At 46.5% G+C, this 25,364-nt stretch overlaps 1 protein-coding gene across 2 annotated transcripts in view; it reads right to left on the reverse strand.

Moving 5' to 3' along the window:
- Positions 1 to 25,364, reverse strand: part of UBXN4 (UBX domain protein 4) — a 61,618-nt gene that overhangs the window by 16,328 nt on the left and 19,926 nt on the right. For both annotated transcript variants that reach the window (XM_068245920.1, XM_068245919.1), the window contains exons 3-9: positions 19,740 to 19,768; positions 17,669 to 17,787; positions 10,066 to 10,231; positions 9,894 to 9,984; positions 6,477 to 6,531; positions 3,554 to 3,718; positions 145 to 272 (exon numbers count right to left, since the gene is read on the reverse strand). In XM_068245920.1, the coding sequence (XP_068102021.1) occupies positions 145 to 272; positions 3,554 to 3,718; positions 6,477 to 6,531; positions 9,894 to 9,984; positions 10,066 to 10,231; positions 17,669 to 17,787; positions 19,740 to 19,768 (753 nt within the window). The remainder of the gene's footprint in view (positions 1 to 144; positions 273 to 3,553; positions 3,719 to 6,476; positions 6,532 to 9,893; positions 9,985 to 10,065; positions 10,232 to 17,668; positions 17,788 to 19,739; positions 19,769 to 25,364) is intronic.

A 25,364-nucleotide genomic window follows, 5' to 3' on the forward strand; every position in this document is an offset into this window, starting at 1 on the left:
CATCTCCAAATATAAACAAGAGTAGAGGAGTTGGGTGACAGTAGATGACTAGGCCGGGCAGGTGATCATTTACATACGGGTGCACTACAGAGTGCTAGACAGTGAGGCCTCCTATCACTATACTCAGACAGGAAGAGGCATCACCTTCGCTCTCTCTGTGCCGCCTCCTTCCTGGCGTCCATCTCCGCCTGTCGTGCTTGTAGTTCTGCTGCTTTTACGGCATCTTGTTCTTCCTTTGTCTTTGCATAGCGAGCAGCGCGGTCAGCTCGATCCTGCAAGGTATGAGAAGTACAGACGTTATTCCAAATCCGCAGAAACATACAGAAAAAGAGAAAGATACACATGTAGCGGGGTAACCGCTTGTGCAGCTACAGTGTGGTTCAGCAGCACTCCAGCACAGGTCCTAATCAATTGTTGGTGTTCTCCTTTTTTCTTGCTCCAATATTTATACTGTTAACCACCCTGGCGTTCTATTAAAATCGCCAGGGCAGCTGCGGGAGGGTTTTTTTAAAATAAAAAAAAAACTATTTCATGCAGCCAACTGAAAGTTGGCTGCATGAAAGCCCACTAGAGGGCGCTCCGGAGGCGTTCTTCCGATCTCCTCCGGCGCCCAGAATAAACAAGGAAGGCCGCAATGAGCGGCCTTCCTTGTTTTGCTTAGATCGTCGCCATAGCGACGAGCGGAGTGACGTCATGGACGTCAGCCGACGTCCTGACGTCAGACGCCTCCGATCCAGCCCTTAGCGCTGGCCGGAACTTTTTGTTCCGGCTACGCTGGGCTCAGGCGGCTGGGGGGACCCTCTTTCGCCGCTGCTCGCGGCGGATCGCCGCAGAGCAGCGGCGATCGGGCAGCACACGCGGCTGGCAAAGTGCCGGCTGCGTGTGCTGCTCTTTATTTGAAGAAAATCGGCCCAGCAGGGCCTGAGCGGCAGCCTCCGGCGGTGATGGACGAGCTGAGCTCGTCCATACCGCCCGGCTGGTTAAAACTCAGTGGTAACTTTTTATACATCTTTTATATGCTATCTCCATGTTATTATAGAAGTTTTTGTCTAGTGTTTTGAGGATGTATGTCTCTTTAAGGAGTGGTTTGTGTGTCTCCGGGGGCGGAGCTTTCTCCTCCCTGGCTTCATATAAATTCCTCCCTATACAGGCTCACTTTTAACTACGATTAAGGGCAGATGGTAGGCCCGATACGCGTGAGTTGATCCTGTGATTTTATTGCACTGTCTGTGGATTTCTTCAATAAAATATCAGCCTTTTATACGTCAACCCGGCCTGGTTTGCGGATCCTTCTTTGTTCATCTACAGGTCCTAATCTACCAGAGCATGGCGGCAGTGGAGAGTGTGTGATCTGGCAAACATGGACCGGATTCTTTCACACTTTTGACTCCCAGACTGTATTTTCACGTTTCTTCATCTACGATTTGGACTCTTAAAAACTGCCTGTTATTGGTAGCAGAAACGTGCCAATACTAGAATGGGTTTGAAACTAACAAACAAAAAAAATTAGACTGCAGGGGTGCTACTGTAGTAGCATGCGCTCTACCAGAGTTCTGGGGATGACGACACTAGCGTATCTCGCGGTTCCCCCAACCTTTACATTGTAAGCCTTTGGCAGGCTTAACCGCCCCCCTCCCCGTGTGTGTCTTTCTTGATCTTGCAACCCAGCAATAACACCCTTCTTAAGGACTAACTCAGACGTGATTTGCTGGGTCTCTAAAATCACATGATCATGCATCTTATACTGTTTGCATGGACAACCTTGTGCTATGTATAACCACTGCTACCCCTCTGTCTGATGCCCCTTGTTTGCACTGTCTGTATCCCTATATATTATCCAGCGTTGCGTAATAGGTCGACGCCTTATAAATACAATAAATAATATTCATGTAAGTAACGGCAAAATTGCCATGCACTGAGTGTGCACTGTAATATTACCATGGTTTGACTAATCAGCCTGCTTGTTTCTTAAAGGAGAACTGTAGTGAGAGGTATATGGAGGCTGCCATATTGATTTCCATTTACGCAATACAAGTTGCCTGGCAGCCCTGCTGAGCCATTTGCCTGCAGTAATGTATGAATCACACCAGAAACGAGCATGCAGCTAATCTTGTCAGATCTGACAATGCCAGAAGCACCTGATCTGCTGCATGCTTGCTCAGGGTCTATGGCTAAAAGTATTAGAGGTAGAGGATCAACAGGACTGTCAGGCAACTGGTTTTACTTAAAAGGAAATAAATATGACAGCCTCCATATACCTCTCACTACAGTTCTCCTTTAAAGAACAACTGTAGTGAGAGGGATAAGAAGGCTGTCATATTTATTTCCTTTTAAGCAATACCAGTTTCCTGGCAGCCCTGCTGATCCTCTGCCTCTAATGCTTTAAGCCATAGACCCTGAACAAGCATGCAGCAGGTCAGGGGTTTCTGACATTGTCAGATCTGACAAGATTAGCTGCATGCTCGTTTCTGGAGTGATTCAACACTACTGCAGCCAAATAGATCAGCAGGGCTGACCGGCAACTGGTATTGTTTAACTTTAATAGGAAATAAATATGGCAGCCACCATATCCCTCACTTCAGTTGTCCTTTAACACTTTTTGGACCGCAAGGCTAACATCCAAGCAAGTGAAAATAAAAAAAATCCACTTACCTGGGGCTTCCTCCAGCCCCTGTCAGCCGTCCTGTGCCCTCGCCGCAGGTCCGCTCACCGCTGGTGGCCCGGGGGTCCCCTCCAGTGCAGAATATCTACTGCGCCTGCGCGAGCGGCTTTCAGAGTCGCACTGACATCATCCTGAATGTACTGCACAGGCACAGTAGCCCTGTGTCAGCATGATCAATGAGCCGCATGCTGGAGCGCAGGAGAAGCTGACCTGCATCGGAGGGACCGGGAGCCACCAGAACTGCAGCAAGGGCATAGGTCATCTGCCAGGGGCTGGAGCAAGCCCCAGGTAAGTGGTTTTATTTTTAACATGCTCGGACCTTCCCTTCAAGGAGCAGAACCTTTTTTTATGAGCCAGAGTGATCACCTAGTAAGGAGCCAATGAAACAGGCTACTTATATATTGGAGTAAGCTTGGCTGTCACATGACAACCGAGTCTGTGGCCACAGCGAGTGGCTCGGGACCACGAAAAGCGAGAGAGAGGGAGGGGGAGAGGAAGATACGCTGTAGATTCTCACCTACCACAGTCCGGAGCCAAATAAGTGACATCACATGTTTGGGTCATAGATTGCTGGGTCTATGTATATGTGAGTGCAATGGCTCAATATTGGCAAGCATTAAATTTGGCCACACCCTTCACGATAGGTACACACAATGCAATTTCCTGTCAGATCGAAAGGTTGAAGCAATTAATTTCTGACATGCCCGATCTGCTACCGATCCAAAATGGGATGAATTTCGTGCATTACTGATCTGAAAATCTATCTAGTTATCAGACAGGTCGGAAATTATCAATTCAACCCATTGATCTGATGTTGAAATTGCATTGTGTGTACCTAGCATCAGCACCTGCCCTTCCCTAAATGAACACCTGTGCTATATGTGCTCTCACCTGTGCGATCTGCTGCCTGATGCGCTCCCTGGCAGCCTTCTCTTCTGCCTTCTCCTTATTCCTCTCCTCCAGCGCCCGCCGCGCCTGATCGTCCTCCTGCTTCCTCTTATACTCCAGCATCTCTTTCCCAGTCTTCCGTCTCTCCACTTCTCTGCGGATTTCCTTCTGGAAGATACCAAGCAGAGAATCGATTAGCAGTGGCGGATGAAAGCTTCATCAGCAGTGCCACACTGGTAATACAGACAGCATTTCCTGGCTGCACCACTAGAGGACGTCCTTCCATGATTCACAGAGCCCAGCAGCCCCCCCCCCCCCCCCCCGCCTCGTTGACAAGTGATCTGTCCTGGCAGCTCACTTCGGCCAGAAGCACCATTTTTACCCCACTTATCCCGCCCACTGTGTGACATCACTCCCATGTCACTCCGCCACCCTGCATAAAACACGTCTGCACAGCCTTGGCCCGGCAATGTCACTCAAGGGATCAGGTCGTGATGCACATTGGGAGACTTACTGAGCATGTGTATCAGCCTAAAAAACTCTGCTGGCTGCCAATGTTTACTCTTCACCATTAATAGGAATAGATAAGAAGTTACTACCACACATAGCTAATGCTGTACATACTAAAGCTTCATACACACTTGAGACTGCTGCTGTCTGACAAAGATCGGGACACGATCCCTTCGGGAGAGAGTTTGTGGCCCTGGGAGCACAGACATCACTCGCCTACAGGTTAGCAACACCTTCTGTGAATATGGAGGGCAGCAAAGGGATGGCGTGCGGTGCATGCCGAGAGAGAGAGAAATATCGTTGGGCCGCGTTCAGGCTTGAGGATCCGGGCACGCCAGATCTCTTGCCAATGCAAATAGGCCACAGTAAATAAACTAGATTCTTGCCTGCGGCGGTCTTTAGCTAAAGTGTCTATGAACCGTAAAGAGAACCCATGGTGACATATTTATGTCAGCTGTCTATAGTGTAGTAAGAGTTTAGAATCTATTTTGAGTCTGTTGCTGTTTTGACTCTATCTGAGAGAATTTCCATTACTTCCTGTCCAAACAGTAAGTGAGGAAATCTCTTAAAGGGGCACTACAGCGAAAAACTGTAAAATTTAAAATATGTGCAAACAAATAAGAAGTACATTTTTTCCAGAGTAAAATGAGCCATAAATTACTTTTCTCCTATGTTGCTATCACTTACAGTAGGTAGTAGAAATCTGACAGAAGTGACAGGTTTTGGACTAGTCCATCTCTTCATAGGGAATTCTCAGCAAGGCTTTTATTCTTTATATATTCCCTAAAAAGGATTTAAACAGTGGTGCTGGCCAGCTTCCCTGCTCGCTACACAGTTTTTTGACTGTTGGACAGAGCAACTGCCATTCACTAAGTGCTTTTGAAAATAAAAAAATCCCTGAGAATCCCCCCATGAAGAGAAGGACTAGTACAAAACCTGTCACGTCTGTCAGATTTCTACTACCCACTGTAAGTGACAGCAACACAGGGGAAAAGTAATTTATGGCTCATTTTACTCTGGGAGAAAATGTACTTCTTATTTGTATATGTTTGCATATATTTTAAATTTTACAGTTTTTCGCTGTAGTGCCCCTTTAATGAGCGATAGACAACAAATAAACTAGTTTATATTGCAGTTCTTTCCCTCTCCCCAGGAATACCAGCTTTCATATTAAAGGATACTTGAAGTGAGAGGGATATGGAGGCTGCCATATTAATTTCCTTTTAAACTGCAAACTTCCTTTCCTTTTAAACTATGCAAAATTTGCAAAGTTTACTATGCTGTCTGCCATAGACCCTGAACAAGCATGCAGAGCAGATGTTTCTGACTGAAATAGGACTATATTAGCTGCATGCTGCTTTAACATGTGTGAATTAGACACTACTGATGCCAAATAGGCCAGCAGGACTGCAAAAGAACTGGTAATGTTTAACCCTTTGGGGACTGGCTGCCTAACCTCCCTTAAAGAGACTCTGAAGCCTCATAAAATCCCACTTTTTAATTTAACATTCCTCTTCTACACTATAACCCAAGCTAAATCGCTGCATCCCCGCGGCAGAACGCTGTGTTTAACCCCACAAAACCCCTGGGTAAGATGCGGAGAGCGCTTTCTTGTAGAGGCAGAGCTTAGCGCTGTAGCTCTGCCTCTACTCTCGTCAATACCCGCTGATCGCCGCCTCTCCCAACCCCTTGCAGTCTTCTTTCACTGAGAGGGGCGGGGAGAGGGGGCGATCAGCGGTGGATTGACGCTAATGGAGGCAAAGCTACAGCGCTAAGCTCTGCCTCCCCAGGCAGCAAAATCCAGGACCGGGAAAGTCGTGGATTTTTGCCCCTGTATTGAAGGGGGGGGGGGGGGGAGTTGTGGTGGTTAAACACAGTGTTCTGCCATGGGGATGCAGTGTTTTAGCTTGGGTTATAGTGTAAAAGGTAAATGTGGGATTTTATGAGACTTGCGTCAGAGCAAGCTTGGGATACCGGCCAGAGCAGAGGGGAGCGCCGATCGCCAGGGGAACGTCAGGAAGGCGAGTGGATCATTTTCTTCCCCTCCTACCGCCCCTGCTGTAATAGTGATCACTACGATCTGCCGGCGATTGTAGTGAGCACGTGATCAGGAGCCAATCGCGATGACTCCTGATCACTGAGGGGAGAGGTCAGCTGTCATAACAGCTTAATCTCCCCTCTCGGGTGCACACGATCGCGTTGGGAGCGGAAATGGCCGGTGGCGTAAATCCTACGGCCATCAGGCTTAGACAGCCACAAGTGCGGTGCAGGATTTACTACGGGCGGTCCCCAAAAGGTTAAACCGAAATAAATATGGCAGCCTCCATATTCTTCTCACTTGAGGTTCTCTTTTACAGATACAGGACAGATTCTTGAATGAAAGGATACATAAGAAAACGCATATGTTGTTGCTTACCTCCTGCTCGTCTTTCTTTCTCTCTTCTACTTTCTTTTCTAATTTCTCCATTACCCTGAAAGAGAAACATACAGCTTAACGAGGTGGCCATGTCATGGCGCAATCGTATGTCAGAATGCAGCAGGAATACAGAGTAATACACACCAGTGCCGACATACCCACTACCAAAGCCAGGCATGGCACAATCATATGCCAGGGTGCAGCAGGGAGCCAGGAATCCACAGTACTACACACCAGTGCCGACATACCCACTACCAAAGCCAGGCATGGCACAATCATATGCCAGGGTGCAGCAGGGAGCCAGGAATCCACAGTACTACACACCAGTGCCGACATACCCACTACCAAAGCCAGGCACCGCACAATCATATGCCGAGGTGCAGCAGGGAGCCAGTAATCCACAGTACTACACACCAGTGCCGACATACCCACTACCAAAGCCAGGCACCGCACAATCATATGCCAGGGTGCAGCAGGGAGCCAGTAATCCACAGTACTACACACCAGTGCCGACATACCCACTACCAAAGCCAGGCATGGCACAATCATGTCAGAGTGCAGCAGGAATCCAGAGTAATACAAACCAGTGCTGGCTTACCCACTACCAAAGCCAGTCACGGCACGGCACAATCATATGCCAGGGTGCAGCAGGGAGCCAGCAATCCACACCAGTGCTGGGGTATCCACTACCAAAGCCAGACACGGCACAATCATATGCCAGGGTGCAGCAGGGAACCGGGAATCCACAGTAATACACACTAGTGACGGCGTACCTACCCACTACCAAAGCCAAGCATGGCACAACCATATGCCGGGGTGCAGCAGGGAGCCGGGAACCCACAGTAATACACACCGGTGCCGGCATACCTACTACCAAAGCCAAGCATGGCAGTCATACGCCAGGGTGCAGCAGGGAGCCGGTAATCCACAGTAATACACACCAGTGCCGACATACCCACTACCAAAGCCAAGCATGGCAGTCATACGCCAGGGTGCAGCACGGAGCCGGGAATCCACAGTGATACACACCGGTGCCAGCATATCCACTACCAAAGCCAAGCATGGCACAATCATATGTCAGGGTGCAGCAGGGAGCCAGCAATACACATCGGTGCCGGCATATCCCCTACCAAAGCCAGGCACAAGAGTCCGCCTGGTCCCATGCAGCAGTCAGCCTTTATCCGTGAGGAACCTCCTCAATTAGATCCACAGCAGTCATTTCCAGAGCATACGATTATGCCCCTTTACCAACCCCTTCCAGCAACATGGACCTAATTGGGCTTGATAATAATGTGAACTACTTTTCCAATCAATGTTCAAGTGATAAAAAGGATCCGAGTGGCCTTAGCACTATTTTTGATAATGGAGAAAAAAACGACAGCGTTTGTGTAGCTTAAAGGGGTTCTCCGGGGGGGCGGAAGGGGGGTTGTTTGAAAATAAAAACAGACACTTACCTGAGGAAGGAAGCTTACTGCGCAGGCGCAGTATGAAGTTTTCGTGTAGTGCGCCTGCGCAGTAAGCTGCAGATGACCAGCAGTTGGATGGGATGCCGCGCTAGACCGGGGCCGGCGGTGGGGAACGGGTGATCGGAGGAGGACGGCGCGGGACATTACGGCTACAGGGGGCTGATAGAAGCCCCAGGTAAGTGTCTGTTTTTATTTTCAAACTTTGAAATGAGAGGTATATGGAGGCTGCCATATTTATTTCCTTTTAAACAATGCATATTGCCTGGCAGCCCTGCTAATCCTCTGCCTAGTATTTGTAGCCATAGACCCTGAACAAGCATGCAGATCAGACGTTTGAGATAAAAATTAAAAAAAAGGAGAAGATTAGCTGCGTGCTTGTTTCTGGTATGCGAGGCACTCAGTACTGCAGTCACAAACATCAGCAGGACTACCAGGCTAACTGGTATTGCTTATTGCAGCATGCTTGTTTCAGGTGTGTGATTCAGACCTTACTAAAGCCAGTAAGATCAACAGGATGCCAGGCAACTGGTATTGTTTAAAAGGAAATAAATATGGCAGCCTCCATATTCCCCTCACTTCAGGTTCCCTTTAAAAGTGAGAGAGATAAAACAAGATGTTCTCGTACTGCGCATGTGCAGGATGCTCCCGCTGACGGGCGAGTGATCGAGGACACGTGCGGCCAGGGCCACGTAGGCACTGTTGCCGGCGACTGGCTCTGTCACTGAAATCGAAACTTAGTCACTGAGGGGCCGGAGGATCTTTCCGCGATGGCTCAAGCACAGGGCGACAGCATGGGGCTAGTAGAAGCCCTAGGTAAGTGAAACTCTCGTTTATGTTCACTTTAAGTTTCCTTTAAAGAGGAGCTGTCATCCATACTATCTCAGGAAAAAAAAAAACCCACATAAGTAGATAAATACTTGCTCCACTTACATAACATATGTATTGCACTGTCCACGTTTTGATTTTAGACCCAGTTCACATCTGCGCTTTTTTACAGAACGTAACTGGAACGTATACTGTAAAAAACAAACAGATGTGAAAGGATCCAATGTTAACCTATTGGACCGTTCACATGCGTCCGTTGGTACGGATACGTTCCGTATGTTCCGTTCCCCGGACCAGAAAAATGCTGCAGGCCCTAATTTTCCGGACCGTTCTGCCCAGTGGAACAGAACCAGACAAAAATGCTGTTGCGTTTGGGCAATGGGGGACGGAATGTTTCTTAACACTAGTGAAGAAATGGACCGTTCCACGGGGGATGGGGGCATGTGGCGACGCAAACCTGAGCGGCGGGAGGGTGAACCGGCCTCTTATACATACCTATAGGCCAGCAGTAGAGGAATCAGTCTTCTTCCGTGTCATGTGACTACATGACGTGTTATGTGACTAGTCACATGACGCAGTGTAATCACAGCGCAAGAAGAGGAAGCCTCTGCTGCTGACATTAGATATGTATTTTGAAGCCAATTCTGATGTCATTTCCTCCCTTACTCTTGCCCACCCTTCACTATAGAAAGTGAATTGTCTCAGCATGAAATATTGGCCAATCATAGAGGAACAGAGGTGTGGCAGGTGAAACAGGAGGGAAAGAGGCTTCAGCCAATCAGGCTGCATTAGTTAAGTCTGAGGGGAAGTAGAGAAGCAAAAAAGGACAACCCAGCATGCCCTGCAACTTTCTTTGTGTGTACCAAATAAGAGCCAGGTAAACTGGGGAATGATCATTTATCAACAAGAAAAGTAATGGTGATTTTAACTTTTGGATTGCCTGGTTAGCATCCTTATTACTTGTTTACCAGATATTTACCAGATATTGATTTTATGCCGGACAGTTACACTTTAAACTACTGACATGGGAGCATTTAGCGATCTGTATATACATTTGAAATGCTTCTTCCTTGAAGAGGATCCTCTTATGACTTGTGCTCAAGTGGATAAAGGAAAGAAAGCTTACCTATGCATTTTTTCTGCTGTGTCCTCTTGGGAGTCTGGCGTGGCGTCGCTGGAAGTCTCTGGAAGTTCTGAGGGTGAGGCGTCCTCTTGTCCTGCGGAGACATTAAGACATTAATACAGAAAACAACCCCATTATGATGAAGCCACACACCACTATGCATTCTGATTCTGACCTGGAGAAGGCGGTGACTCGCTGAGCGTCTCTGCAGGGGACGGCTGCGTGTCTTCTGAGGGGCTGTTACACTGGGGAACGGGGCAGGGTTCCATAGAGCAGTTTATGGGAGGGCTGGCAGCCTGGTCGGTTTTAGCTGGTGACTTGTCATTTTTTCCCGTGTGCATCTAGAGAAATACAGAAACACCATGAAGAACTTCACACTGACCAGAAGAAAAACAAGACAGAGTTCTTCAAGTCACGGCTTATCATGTCATCTGGGTGGTGACGGCCAGGATCACTCCGCTCACAGAGAAGCATGCTGGGAATTGCAGAGGACATCCTGTCTTCCTACTGGCGACTTTGAAACATGAGCTTTACACTCATAGGCCTCAATTCACTGAGCATTACCGCATTCGGTAAAGTAGAAAACCAAAATTAGCTTACCTGGTAATGCTGTTTTTAATAACCCTCCAGGACAGGTGCTTACATATGAGATTAGGCCCCGCCCCCAACAGGAAACACAAAGAACTAGCTCTCTATAAGTTCCACCTCTAACCTCTACCTGCCAGTATGTTCCAATTAACTGTTCCGATAGATTATTCTACTTCACACATTACCTAAATATCCGTTTATAGTTAAAAGCCTTTTTATGACCACATGTTTACACATCAAATTATTTACATGCAACCATAAGTTTCTAGGGTGGGTCACCTGTCCTGGAGGGTTATTAAAAACAGCATTACCAGGTAAGCTAATTTTGGTTTTTTCAAATAACCCTCCAGGACAGGTGCTTACATATGAGATGATATGCAATAAATAACACTAACCTTAGGGAGGGATCACAGCCTGAAGAACCTTTCTTCCAAAAGTCTGTTCTTCTGCCGATAATAGATCCAACCTGTAGTGTCTGATGAAGGTGTTCACCGTCTTCCAGGTGGCCGCCTTGCAGATTTCGGTTGCCGTCGCTCCAGGTCTGTAAGCCCAGGAAGTTGCAACTGACCTAGCCGAATGTGCTGTTACTTCTCTTGGACCTGGAACTCCCTTAAGCCTATATGCTTCCTTAATGCAGGATCTGATCCATCTTGCTATAGAGGCCTTAGACATGCTTTTACCCTTTGCTGCTCCAGAAAAATTCACAAATAATGCCGTAGATTTTCTAAACTCCTTTACTCTGTCTAAATAAAATAGCAAACATCTCCTGACATCTAGTTTATGCCATTTAATTTCCCTTGGATCTGTTGCGTTTTTACAAAAGGACGGCAATACAATTTCTTGCATCCTATTGGACAGGGTAGCAACCTTTGGCAAGAATTCACTCGTCGTCTTCAGGACTACCCTATCGTGAAAAATTAAACAAAAAGGTTCAACCGAGCTTAGCGCCTCCAGTTCGCTTATCCTCCTTGCTGAGGTCACTGCTACCAAAAAAACTGTTTCCATTGTTAATAATCGTAATGTAATTTCATTTAATGGCTCAAAGTCCTCACTCATTAAGACGTTTAGAACTAAAGTTAAATCCCATCTTGGGTATGAACGTTTCCTTACTGGCCTAGAACGTTCTACCGATTTCAGAAATCTAATAACTAAGGGTTCTAAGGCTAACCGCCTATTAAGAAAAACTGAAAGGGCTGCAATCTGCACTTTCAAGGTACTTAATGCCAGTCTCTTGTCGACTCCATCCTGCAAAAATTCTAATACTGAGGCCAGTCTGTTGGATTTCAGACCTGATTGCTCTTTCCAATTACAAAAGGTCTTCCAATACTTTAAGTAGATTGCCCTCGTAACGCTTTTCCTACTGTTCAGTATCGTTCTTGTTACTCTGTCAGATAATCCTCTTCTTTTTAAGATTTGCCCCTCAGAAACCACGCTGTCAGCTAAAGATTGGGAATCTGAGTCCACTCGTCTTCTCTTTTGAGGAGGCTGTGTCTGTCTCTCAATTGGATCGGTTTGTCCACCAACATCGATTTTATCATTGGGAACCAGACTCGTTTTGGCCAATTGGGTGCAATCAGTATCATATACATTGTAGTTGATCTTAGCTTTTGTAATACTACTGATAATAGAGGGATTGGCGGGAAGGCATAGGCGATCTGAAAATCCCATGTCTGAGCCAAGGCATCTACTCCTAAAGCTCCTCTTGGATCTAGGGAAAAAAAGTGGTCGCAGTGTGTGTTCTCCCAGTTGGCAAACAGATCTACTTGAGGACAACCCCACTTCTGTGTCAACTCCCTGAACACTTTTGGGTTTAGGCTTAGCTCTGAATTTGACAATCTTTTCCTGCTTAATAGATCCGCCATAGTATTCAGTGACCCCTTGAGATGAACTGCTGAAATCGATTGAAGGTTCTGTTCTGCCCAATCTAATATCTGTAGTACTAGCTTTAGAAGCTGTTCTGACCTCGTACCTCCTTGTTTGTTCAAATACATCACTACTGTGATGTCTGACCTGACTTGGAGATGGTGGCCTCTTATCTTGTCGGCCGCCTGTATCAGTGCCTCCTTTACTGCTAGCAATTCTCGAAAGTTTGACGAGTGAGTCATTACTTCTTTCGACCAAGTACCCTGTAAATAAATGCCTTCTATATGAGCCCCCCAACCTATCAGGCTGGCATCTGTCGTTAATACCCTCGTTATCGGATATCTCCATAAACGACCCTGTATCAGTCTGTCCTCCTGGACCCACCAATCTAGGCTCTGCTTTATCTCTGCTGGCATACAAAGGGTCTGATCTATTGCCGTTTGAACTCCTTTCCAATTCTGCAGAAGCCATTGCTGTATGTGTCTTATGTGCCTCAGTGCCCAGTATACTGATGGAGCTGTGGAGGTTAAAAATCCTATCAACCTCATTACTTGTCTTACTGTTGTGACGGTTTCCCTCTGGTATTGCTGTACCATTGTCTGGAGTTTCATTATCTTGTCCTGTGGAAGATATAATTTTTGAGACACTGAATCCACCCTGAACCCCAGGAATTGAATCTGCTGTGTTGGAATGAGGTAGGATTTCTGAAAATTCACTAGCCAACCTGTCCGCTCTAGGAGTTCTATCACCAACTTCTTGTGGTTTTCCAGTCTTTGAATACTGTCGGCTAGTACTAACAAATCGTCCAGGTATGGGATTACAAGAATGCCCCTGAGGTGTAGAGCCCCCACAATCTCTGCCATTACTTTTGTGAAAATTCTGGGTGCTGAAGAGATTCCGAATGGAAGACCGCAAAATTGAAAATGTTCTGGACCTGAACTCGACTTTATACTGAATCGAAGGAAAACTTGAGATTCTTTCCTTATTGGGATATGCCAATAAGCATCTGTTAAATCGATATTGATCATGAAACAATCTGGGAACAGTAGGTTTCGCATCGTAAATACTGTCTCCATTCGGAATCTCTCGTATTTTATATATGGATTCAGAGGTTTGAGGTTTATTATCAAACGATATTTCCCCGTGGGCTTCTTTACCAAAAAGACTCTGAAGTAGAATCCCCTTTCTTCCTGATCTACTGGAACTCTGCAGACCACGTCTCTTGCGAGCATATCCTGCACTATCTGTAACATCGCTCTCTTTTCCTCTGGCACTCTTGGGGCCTGAGTAATTATAAATCGATTGGGAGGAGGTTTTGAAAATTGGATCTTGTATCCATTTTCTACTAGATCTAAAATAAATTTGTTTTTTTGTTATTTCTTTCCAACCTAGTAGGAACTTTTTTAACCTTCCTCCCACCTTGTTGGCGTCATGGTCTGTCCTTATTTTCCGTTGATCTGAACAACGGATTTCTTTTGGTAAAACTTCTATTGCCTGCCCAAGGCTTACGCCTCTGCTGTTCCTTAGGTGCATCTTCGTCAACCAATTTTTTAATTCTTTCCAACCATACAGACATAGTGCGGGATACACAGGTCGTTGCTGCGGCTGGCTTGAAGTTGGTCGCACAAGCTGACCAAGCCTTTTTAAGTGAAAATTCAATTCTTTTATCCCCTGGATCCTTAAGTCTACCAAAATCCTCGAAAGCTAACTCATTATCTTTCTCGACTTGGCTAAAAGCTGCGTCAAGCTTGGGACATGACTCCCATAACTTAGCATCCTCTTCCGCAAACGGAAAACGTCTCTTAAATCCCTTTGAAATAAATAATCTTTTCTCAGGATCTTTCCATTGTAATGTAATTAAATTATACATAGAATTATGCAAAGGAAAACAAAGTTGCTCTGATGGTTCCATTCCCATATACAATTTGTCATGCAAGGATTTTTCTGACGTCTTTTTCTGTGGTATATCTAGCGTTGAATAAATTGCCTTAAGCAGCTCTTCTGTCTCTTCTGAGGCAAATTTAAACTTTGATGCCTTATTTGCATCTTCAGTCTCCTCATGTTCAGACAATTCCTCAGAAGACACAGAGTATGGTTCACCCGTTTCGTGGTGACTCTCTTGCTCTTCTTCTGATGAATAAATAATTCTAGGGGATTTACTTGTGGCTTTTTTAGGTTTAACTACCTGCTCAGGCTGCCGCCCTTGTGCAGAGGTGGTAGGTAGACTTTCTCTAAATGCCTTAAAGGTCTCAACCATTTCTTGGCGCATTGTAAACATAAAGTCTTTACAAGAGGCTGTATTATCTTCATTAATGATACTTGAAATACATTTCTGACAGGATGCTTTTGGCCAGTGCAGTTGTAAGGGTTTATTACAGAGAATGCAACTCCTGGGCCTTTCAGAGCTATCAGACTCCATAGCATCCTAAGGGAAACATACAAGATAACCCCATCAATATGTTAAACAGCCACCTTACTCTATATCAACATGATTGAATAATATGAGCGGTCTGGATCCTAATTCAATTCGTATAATAGCCTAAACAAAGTCTAATTTGCATCAGGACAATTGCACTGACAGCCATTCCCTGTGCATATCCAATATACAAATATATCAGTAATTGCCAACATCCCATAATCACCTGATATAACTTAGATGCTTTAACTGGTTAACAAAAACACCATATGCATTAGGATGATTTAGACTGAATAGTAATCACCTAATATCCAACACTTAATCACGTATAAACTTTTATGTTGGGACCATAAACAATGCCGCTGGAAATTTAGCATATACTATAACTAACATGCACTAGGTTGTGTATAGGACTCCTATATTAACCATCTAAGCATATGTTTAATACAATATCAGACCTCTGAGATCAGACTGCGGGATAGATAAACATTAACTTTCCCCCCTTAGCAGACCTCAATCAGACAGCGGCTACTAACATCAGACCTTGCAGATCAGACGGGCGAATGTCCTCCGACGTAGCCTCCACTTACCTGATCTGCTGTCTTCTGCTTTGCGTCCATCTCCTCCAACACACAACCGCATGTGGGGATGGACGCCGCGGCCTCTAAGCAGGCACCCAACCCGGACCGGAAGTGACGTCACAGGACGTGACGTCACCGTAAGGGCGGAAGTTTCGCATAGCCAGCGTAATTGCCCTCGCTTCCGCCTGGACACGCTGCCACACTCCCCGCACACTCCAGAAGCCACCATTCCGCTTCCGCATGGCGCCAGCTTCCTCCGTTGGGCGTATGGCCTCCGCCTTAGCTGCCTCCGCTGCCGCTCCCCTGGTCACCCCTGCACCTGCCGGCCATCCCAGGAGAATCCACCACCCGGTGGATAAGGTACACCCATCATTCCACCTGGACCAGGCTACCCTTCACTAGTTCCTAATGGCCTCAGCACTGCCTGGCTGCTGACCACCTCTCCTAGCCAGAGAGCTAGGTGTTCCCCGGAACAGGAAACACAAAGAACTGGCAGGTAGAGGTTAGAGGTGGAACTTATAGAGAGCTAGTTCTTTGTGTTTCCTGTTGGGGGCGGGGCCTAATCTCATATGTAAGCACCTGTCCTGGAGGGTTATTTGAAAAAACAGCTGATTTCACCAATTACCTTGCGTAACACCAATTCACTAAACCTATTACCACACTGAAAAGTAAAATTACCAACTTGTGCAGTAAATACCTCAAGAAATGTCAAAAAATTGCAATTCACAAAGATTAAAACATTCGGCAAATCAACTAAAAGTGTTTGGTATTTACCTCCAGCTCTGACCAGCCTGTAACTCACATTCTCCATTGACAGATGTAGCAAACAGCCAATAAGGAGAGCCACACAGCCCTGCTTCTCACCCCATTTGATCAGACACTCTGGAGGGCAGGACTTTAGAACGGCAAAACAGGAGAAGGGTACATTTAAAAAGGCTTTTCTGTATCCCTTTAGATGTGCTTATCTATATACTGGTATACTGAAGAGCTCCATCTGGTGGCTGTTGCACATCTAAAGTGATGCCAGGGATGCACTGGCCAGAAAACCCTGACTCATGCACACAGACTCACAGCTTCCTACCTGACCTGCTACACAGCTGGTGAGACTTACCGAGCAGGGCTTAGGGAATTGAAGTATGTTTTTTTTCGGTATATTACCGAACTTCTACCGCATTCAGGCAGTCGTAGTGAATTTGGAAAAAAGTGTAAAATACTGATTTTGGTATTTTACCGACCTAAATTATTTTACCTAACTGCCCTTAGTGAACTGTGGCCATAGTGTTCTGTTTTATTATCACACCGTATGTCTTTGTGGAACTTATAACGTGGGATATACAGACTGCATAAAGTCATTTTGCAGTAAGTCTCAATGGATACAACCCTAATAGAATTACATTTTTAGACTATACATTTAAAGGGAACCAGAGATGAAGCACCCTCATGTATTTTACCATATATATTAGTGAGAACATTAGAGAAAACACCTACCTTGCTTTCTGTTTCATTCTTCACTGTTCAGCTTGCTTCTAATCAGCCGTGATAAAATCCCCGACTAAGTATTCAGTCTGGCTTTGCTCAGGAATATTTATAGCTCAGTCTGTGTTTTCTTATGTCTTTTCAAGTCCAAGCCAGCCCCCCTGCTGGCTCTGCTCAGGAATCATTATAGCCGAGTCATTATAGCAAAGCCAGACTGAATGCTCAGTCGGGATTTTAACAGGTCTGATTAGAAGCAAGCTGTGCAGTGCAGAATGAAACAGAGAGCATGGTAGGTGTTTTCTCTAATGTTCCCACTGACATATATGGTAAAATACATGAGGGTGCTTTGTCTCTGGTTCACTTTAAAGGGAACCCGAGGTGAGAGGGATATGGAGGCTGCCATATTTATTTCCTTGTAAACAATGCCAGTTGCCTGACAGCCCAGTTGATGATCTGGCATAAGTAGTATTTGAGTCAAAACCCTGGAACAAGCATATGGCTAATCCAGTAAACCATCGGAGTCTGAGTACCTAAAAGTATTAGAGAGACAGGATCAGGAGGACTGCCATGCAACTAGTATTGTTCAACAGGAAAATATGGCAGCCTCCATATCCATCTCGCCTCGGGTTCTCTTTAAATAATTCTCTAGTATAATTGTAGCTCACGTGCACTAGATGGTCCTGAGCCAATACAAAAGGACATGTGGTAAAGCTGGGGGTTAACAGAAGCAGAGGCAGTACTAAATATCTATAAATAAACTTAATTCAATCACTGAACTGGAATAAAAGGCTTTGCAACCTCAGCAGAGCTTCTTGGCTGCAGTACAGAGCATGCATATATCTAACAACTGGCACCTGTTTCACTAAGGTGATCTTTGCTACGAGCTCCTCTGCAGAGAGACTGCCAGCGATGACCTCCAGTGGGATTCCATTGTCCCCGATGAAGAAGCTGGAGGGGACACACACCACAGGATCTATGAGGGCAACTCGTCAAGGAGAGATCACATGGAGGGATGATAATCAATCAGGACTACAGAGAATCAATCCTCTCAAATCAATCTCATTTCGGCCACATTGCAACAGGTTAAAGACCTTCTGCTACTTCCATCAAAGACATTTCCAAAATTCATTCCTTGCTTCCATAGGAGGCTACTAAAATGCTTGTACATGCTCTACTCTTGACTACTGTCACACCCTACTCTGCAATCTACCAAAAAACCCGACTGGCACCTCTTCAGTACCTACCTCTTCTCCTCAAGCTTCTCTGATGCTGCCCCTCTCTGCCAATCTCTCCCTTGGCTACCCGGTACCCAAAGGATCCAGTTTAAACTCCTCACACCATAATACCAGGGCTGTGGAGTCAGTACAAAAATCATCAGACTCCCAACTCAGACTCCTCAGTTTATAAAACTACCGACTCCAGGTACCTAAAATTTCTCCGACTCCTCGACTTAGTCTAATACTTACCAGGGCTGTGAATTTGGTACAAAAATCATCCGACTCCTCAGTTTATTAAACCACCGACACCAGATACCCAAAATTGCTCAGACTCCTTGACTCCGACTCCACGGCCCTGCATAAAACAATCCTCTACATAAATTGTCACCACCAAACATTTGGTCAGATCCACACCCTCCAGATATCATGTGACCCGGAACCTTCGCTCCTCCCAGGAGACTATCTTATCCTCTAGCTTGGTCCCCCACTCTCGCATGCAGGACTTCTCACAATCAATCCTTTGGAATGCTTTCCCACAGCCTGTCCATCATGCCCCGAGCCTGGAAACGTTCAAACATACTCACAAAACACACCTGTTCTTCGGACAAGCCTATAACTTGCTATAGGTAGCTTTGGAGGTTCACGGTCTCACCCGCTAACCCCTGTGTCTCCACCTCACTACCCTATAGATTGTAAGCTTGCAAGAGCAGAAGACTCCTCCTACTTTTTATTATTGTACTGTAAGTTATCTGTACATGCACCAGTATTAGTGATGTCTCCAACCTCACATCATCTATGTATGTACTTGTAATGCCGGATGTCGTGATTGCACACAGTTTTGAATGTCTAATGCTGCTCTTCACTGTTTTGTACTATGTAGAAACACTACAGAACATGTTGGTGCTATATAAATAAATCAATCTCTTTCTCCCATCTGTTCACATCCTTGCATGAATTGTGCGTGGGCAGGCACTTCACACTGCAGGACCGCAGTTCCCACAATGCATTTTGCTTTGCCATACTTCTGCGCATGGTGTGTGTGATGTGTGTGATGTGTGTGAGGTGTGAGGTGTGTGTGTGTGTGTGTGTGTGTGTGTGTGTGTGTGTGTGTGTGTGTGTGTGTGTGTGTGTGTGTGAGTGCGTGTGTGTGAGTGCGTGTGTGTGAGTGCGTGTGTGTGAGTGCGTGTGTGTGAGTGCGTGTGTGTGAGTGCGTGTGTGTGAGTGCGTGTGTGTGAGTGCGTGTGTGTGAGTGCGTGTGTGTGAGTGCGTGTGTGTGAGTGCGTGTGTGTGAGTGCGTGTGTGTGAGTGCGTGTGTGTGAGTGCGTGTGTGTGAGTGCGTGTGTGTGAGTGCGTGTGTGTGAGTGCGTGTGTGTGAGTGTGTGTGTGAGTGCGTGTGTGTGAGTGCGTGTGTGTGAGTGCGTGAGTGAGTGTGAGTGTGAGTGCGTGAGTGAGTGTGAGTGCGTGAGTGAGTGTGAGTGTGAGTGTGTTTGAGTGTGTGTGTTCGCACGTGGCAAAACATGAAACAGAACACAAAGATAAAGTTGGGGTCACAAGAGGACATGTCTCCAAGAAAGGGGGGGGGGGGGGGGTCTATCACTGTTCTACTTGTGTTTTTGCACATGTATCATTGCAGCTGTACAAGAAATTGCAGACTGAATCCAAAGCTTTGTGACTTCACCTTCTATGGCTCTTATGGGAAAAAGGATACAGATCTGGGAGAACTGGAGGCACGTTTCACTGCAAGGGGGAAGAAAAAACAAAAGGTCAAAGCATATATTGAATGTCAAGAGTAGATGCCAAGCGGTTTTAAAATTAATCTCCAGTCAAAATGTGTATGTTAGCTTTGGACAGCATGTGAGAAGGGTTAGCCTGGTGGTGGAGAGCTCAATACACATGCAGGAACTGAGAGAGATATGGAGGCTGTTACATATATTTCCTAACTAACAGGACTAACAGGATATAAGCCAGACGAAGGCTGCAAGGCCGAAAGCTTGCTTATTTTTTTTTCATTTTTAGTTATCCAATAAATGGTATCGTCCTGATTTAAAACTTCTTGCATATATTTCCTTTCAAATACTAGTTACCTGGCCGTCCTGCTGATTCCTTTGGCTGCAGTAGTGTCTGAATCACACACCTGATACAAGCAAGCAGCTATTCCAGGCACACTTTAGCCAGGGTCTACGGCTAAAAGGATTAGAGACAGAGGTTCAGCAAGACAGCCAGGCAACTGGCATTGTTTAAAAGGTAATATGGCAGCCTTGATATCTCTCTCAGTTTAGGTGTATTTTAAGACAAACTAAACATAGCACTGAAATTGTGAAAGTTTGAATGCACACACTGTTTAGTGTAAATTATAGGTTTTCCTTTAAAGAGACACTGAAGCGAAAAAATATATATGATATAGTGAATTGGTTGTGTACTATGAATAATTACTAGAAGATTAGCAGCAAAGAAAATATTCTCATATTTTTATTTTCAGGTATATAGTGTTTTTTCTAACATTGCATCATTGTATAATATGTGCAGATTACACAACACTCAGCATTCAAAATGAGTCTTTCAGAGCAGTCTGTGAAGTAATGACCTCTCCTCTAGCAGAGAAAAAGTAAACAGTTCACTAATGGCCCATACTCACGAGGGACTTTTGTCGCCTCAACACGCGGCGCGCGCGTGTTGCGGCGACAGGTCGCCCGTGAGTATGGGCCGTTGCACACGCGCGCACCCCGAACTGTCGCCCGTCGCTCTTGTCGCCATGCGATTGAAAGTTTCAATCGCATGGCAACAGTCGCCGCCGCACCTCCGCCGCAACTGTCGCTAGTCCGCGTGAGTACGCGGACTAGCGACAGCAACCTCCATAGAGGTAAATGGAGCTTCCGGCGGGAGGAGGAGGAACGTCGGCGACAGCTTCCGTCTCGCCGCTGGTCCCTCTTCCGCGTGTGTACGCGGAGGGACCTGGAGAGAAGCTGTCGCCGGCCTGTCGCTAGCACGCTCACGTGTGCTGGCGACAGGCCACTTCTGCAGCCCGTGAGTACGGGCCATTACAGTTGCGATAATAAAAGTCAGATAACAGCCCTCTCCACGACTAACTTAGTCGGAGAGCTTAATGGCTTGTTTGCATAGAGATAACAACTGGAGTTTCTCAACTCTTCCTGTACTGGAAACAATTACACTGATGTATCTGATTTTAATGTTTTATTTCTTAGCTGTACTACACATACAAATCATAATATTTTTTTCCGCTTCAGTGTCTCTTTAAGCACTGCATTTTCTAATGTAATGATTTTACATCTGTGTTGGACTGTACAAATGAAGACCCCAACACTTTCTTGGCTTCTTACTATGACTGAATTAGCCTCATCAGCCTGTCGTCAGACAGTACACACGGCAGAACGGCCGCCATGCGGGAGAGTCTGATGACACGTCGTTCAGGCGTGTGTACGCGCCTTAAAGGGATTCTGTGGTATTCTACAAATCAAACAAGCTGATACTTACCGGGGTCCTCTATCGGCCGCCTGCAGCGGTAATGTCCCGCGCCGTCCTCCTCCGATCACTTGTTCTCCACCGCTGGTCCCTGTTTAATATTTGTCTAAACCAGGCATGGGCAAACTTGGCCCTCCAGCTGCTAAGGAACTACAAGTCCCACAATGCATTTCAGGAGTCTGACAGCCAGAAATCATGACTCATAAAGGCAAATGCATTGTGGGACTTCGTAACAGCTGGAGGGCTGAGTTTGCCCATGCCTGGTCTAAACAGACGAATAATGCTCGCTCCCGCCATCGGAAGCTTACTGAGCAGGCACAGTGCGAAGTTTGACTTTAATGACTCGTGTGATTACACCAGGACCGGCGGCGGGAAACGGAGCATCAGAAAAGGACGGCGTAGGACATTATCACTGCAGGGGGCCGATAGAGGACCCATGTAAGTGTCAGCTTACAACGAAATGGAAAACTAGCCTAAGAAGTTGGCCTTCACCACTGAGTACTGCCCACGATTTGTGCTGGTTGGCCGAGACTGCTGGTTAGGCGAGTTCCGGATGACCGGGACTCTACAGTAGAATGAAAATAGTTTCTAATAAGATTCAGCCATTTAGTCCCCGCCTGGCCTATGGAAAGCAATACTGTCCCATTACAGTGACAAGAAAAACCGTGTTTGCCCAGTTTGTGAAGCATAGAAGGCAACAAATTTCCTAAATCAGACAGCCAGAACCAGCGTTCAGGGCTGGTGCACACCGAGCAGCTTTTTGGGCGTTTTCAGATCCGCTTGCGGCTGCGGATCTGCTTGGTCAATGTATCTCAATGGGGTGGTGCACACCAGAGCGGCAGGCGTTTTGCAGAAACGAAAAATGCCTGGGTGAGGCATTTTTTGGATTTCGGATGCGTTTCTGCCTCAATGTTAAGTATAGGAAAAACGCAAACCGCTCTGAAAAACGCCTGTTCAGAGCGGTTTTGCAGGCGTTTTTGTTACAGAAGCTGTTCAGTAACAGCTTTACTGTAACAATATATGAAATCTACTATACTGAAAACCGCAGCAGCAATCCGCAAAACGCTAGCAAAACGCCTCATAAAAATAAAAAAAAGCGTTTAAAAATCTGCTAGCATTTTGCGGATCTGCTAGCGGGTTTTGGTGTGCACCAGCCCTTAGTGTAGACATTAAACCAGCAGGACAGATCATACGATGATGGCGGTGGGGTTAAATAAGTCAGCTTGCTAAGGGCAGTTTATGCCGGGGGTGGGAAAGGGGTTGAGCAACTTGAGGGTGTCCAGCTGTTAGGAAGACTTGTGCCCTGGCTTCAGTCCAGAGGATTTTTGTCATCATGCTGCCCATATCTGACCTGTACTCATCGTACCCGTGTCGCAATAACCGCGACTGCAAGTTTATACTCGCAACATCCAACGAAGTGCTGAAACCCGAGCAACATTTATTTATATGCAGCTCCGACCACAGGCATTTCAGAGAGGGCAGGCTGAAACTCAGTCTAATTATTAACAGTTTTAATGTGTACCCGAGGCAACATGTGATAGGATGAGTATACATACATACATACATACATACATACATACATGCGTATGTACAGTGCAAAACATAATAGTAACCAGGCTGTTTTACGTGCTATATTTTGCTTCCTGAAAGTGTTACTTTTCAGGCATGGAAGTGACAGCTTCTGTCTTGTTGGTACCTTGTCAGGAATATATTAAACATCACTGATAAGCTAATTACAGCCATAAAAGTTTTCCTAGCAGAATACAACTTCTGTGGGCAGAAGAGAGTTTTTTTGTTTTTTTTTAATCATGGGACTCTTAAAGGAGTTATCAGGCTTTTTTAATGAAAATAAGCGCTTTGTCAGCCCCAAGCTCCCAGCATGTCCCTCGCTGCAGCTCCGCCGTCAGCCTCCCGGTCCCCGGCGATGACGTCGGGCCTACCCGGAGCGTACTGCGCAGGTGCAGTAGTGCTGTGCCTGCGCAGTACGCTCCAGTCCACGTGGCGGTGATTGACAGCATCGCTCGTGCAGGCGCAGTACAGGCCGACCTCCAGGTCGGCCTGACGTCATCGCCAGGGACCGGGAGGCAGCGGCGAGGGACATGCTGGGAGATTGGGGCTGGACGAAGCCCCGGATAAGTAGTACTTATTTTCATTAAAAAAGCCGGATAACTCCTTTAAGGCTTGCACACACATCCAATAAAAGTGCATGACCAACCTGACGACACGACCAAGCGAATGCATGACTCGTATTTTCCGTGCATAAACCATCTGAACGACCAACTCATTTACATACTGCCCACGCAAGCCGAATGATGGACTGCACGATATGGCCGCATTTAAAACAAGCCAAAGTCGTTCAAATGACTTGTACACACATGGCCAACTGCACGATCAGCCAAACAGTCGAGTGAGTTGATCTGCCGGTTGGATCGGGCAAACAGCTAGTTATCAGTCACTCGACCAGTCTGTCAAGTGTACACATGCCCAACTAACATCTAACAAAGTTTGGACGATAGTTGGGCAGAAAAGTTGCAAGCCTTTAATATTACCTGAGAGGGAAGCGTCTGTATCCTAGAGGCTTTCCGTGTCCTCCAGTCCCCCACTACAACCCCTCCCCTCCCCAAAGAAAGCAGATAAGGGCATGTCGGATAGAAGATGGGACCATGCTCCTCTTCAGACATGAGCGCGGCCCGTACTGGCCCTGCACGAGTACGGCCACGCATGCGCAGTAATTCGAAGCCTCTTCTCTTCCCTGTACATACAACTGGGAAGTGGGCTTTTTAATGGAGAAGAGTTAAGCTGGCCATACATCTATCGATACTGCAGCGCGATCGACCATTTGATTTGATAATTTTATCGAATGAAAATCGATACAACAGCAAGCAACCCCGAACGACAATTTGACAGACTTCAGGCCAAAATACATTGATCGAGCAAACTGGAAAATCTAAGTCCAACATGGTCGTTCGAGTGTGCGGCAGCACGGGGTGTGATATCGTGACAGACCCACGGCCACTGCCCCCATCCCAACGTGTGTTGTAAATCTCCCCTGTCCAGCTGTCTCCTCCATTGTCTCCCCTGAGTGGCAAAAAACACACACAGCATGTGGTATACGCACTGTGTGTGTCAGTGGAGGAGACCGGAGTTCGGTGCAGCTGAACAGGCGAAATTACAATTATTTGCACCGCAAGACCGATTTCTGGGAGATTTCATGCTGTAATCGATGCATGGGCACCTGTCGAATTCCTTCAGGCTGTTAATATCTGTGTTACCATTTCCTGTCCTGTTAACCAGTGGTAAGGAGTGGCCTCAATTCTGGTAGCTATGTGAGGTAAATATTTTTTGTAGGTAAAATACTTTTTTTTTTTTTTTTTAGCAATTCTGAAAGATTTTTCTCCATTTCCAAACATGAGGTAAAACATGAGGTAAATGCATTAAAGAGACTCTAACATCGAAAACCTCCCCTGGGGGGTACTCCCCTCGGGTGGTGGAAGCCTCCGGATCCTAATGAGGCTTCCCACGCCGTCCTCTGTCCCACGGGGGTCTCGCTGCAGCCCTCCGAACAGCCGGCGACAGACCCGACTGTAGATTCAATATTTACCTTTGCTGGCTCCAGCGGGGGCGCTGTGGCTGCTTTTGGCACGGAAATAGACGGAAATACCCGATCTCCGTCGGGTCCGCTCTACTGCGCAGGCGCCGGAAACTTGCGCCTGCGCAGTAGAGCAGACCCGACGGCGATCGGGTATTTCCGCCTACTTTGGAGCCGACAGCCGTCAGAGCGCCTGCACAGGAGCCGGGAAGGTAAATATTGACGTCACCGCTGCACGGAGGGCTGCAGCGAGACCTCTGAGGG

The sequence above is a fragment of the Hyperolius riggenbachi genome, chromosome 7, assembly GCF_040937935.1.
Source record: "Hyperolius riggenbachi isolate aHypRig1 chromosome 7, aHypRig1.pri, whole genome shotgun sequence".
NCBI lineage: Eukaryota > Metazoa > Chordata > Amphibia > Anura > Hyperoliidae > Hyperolius > Hyperolius riggenbachi.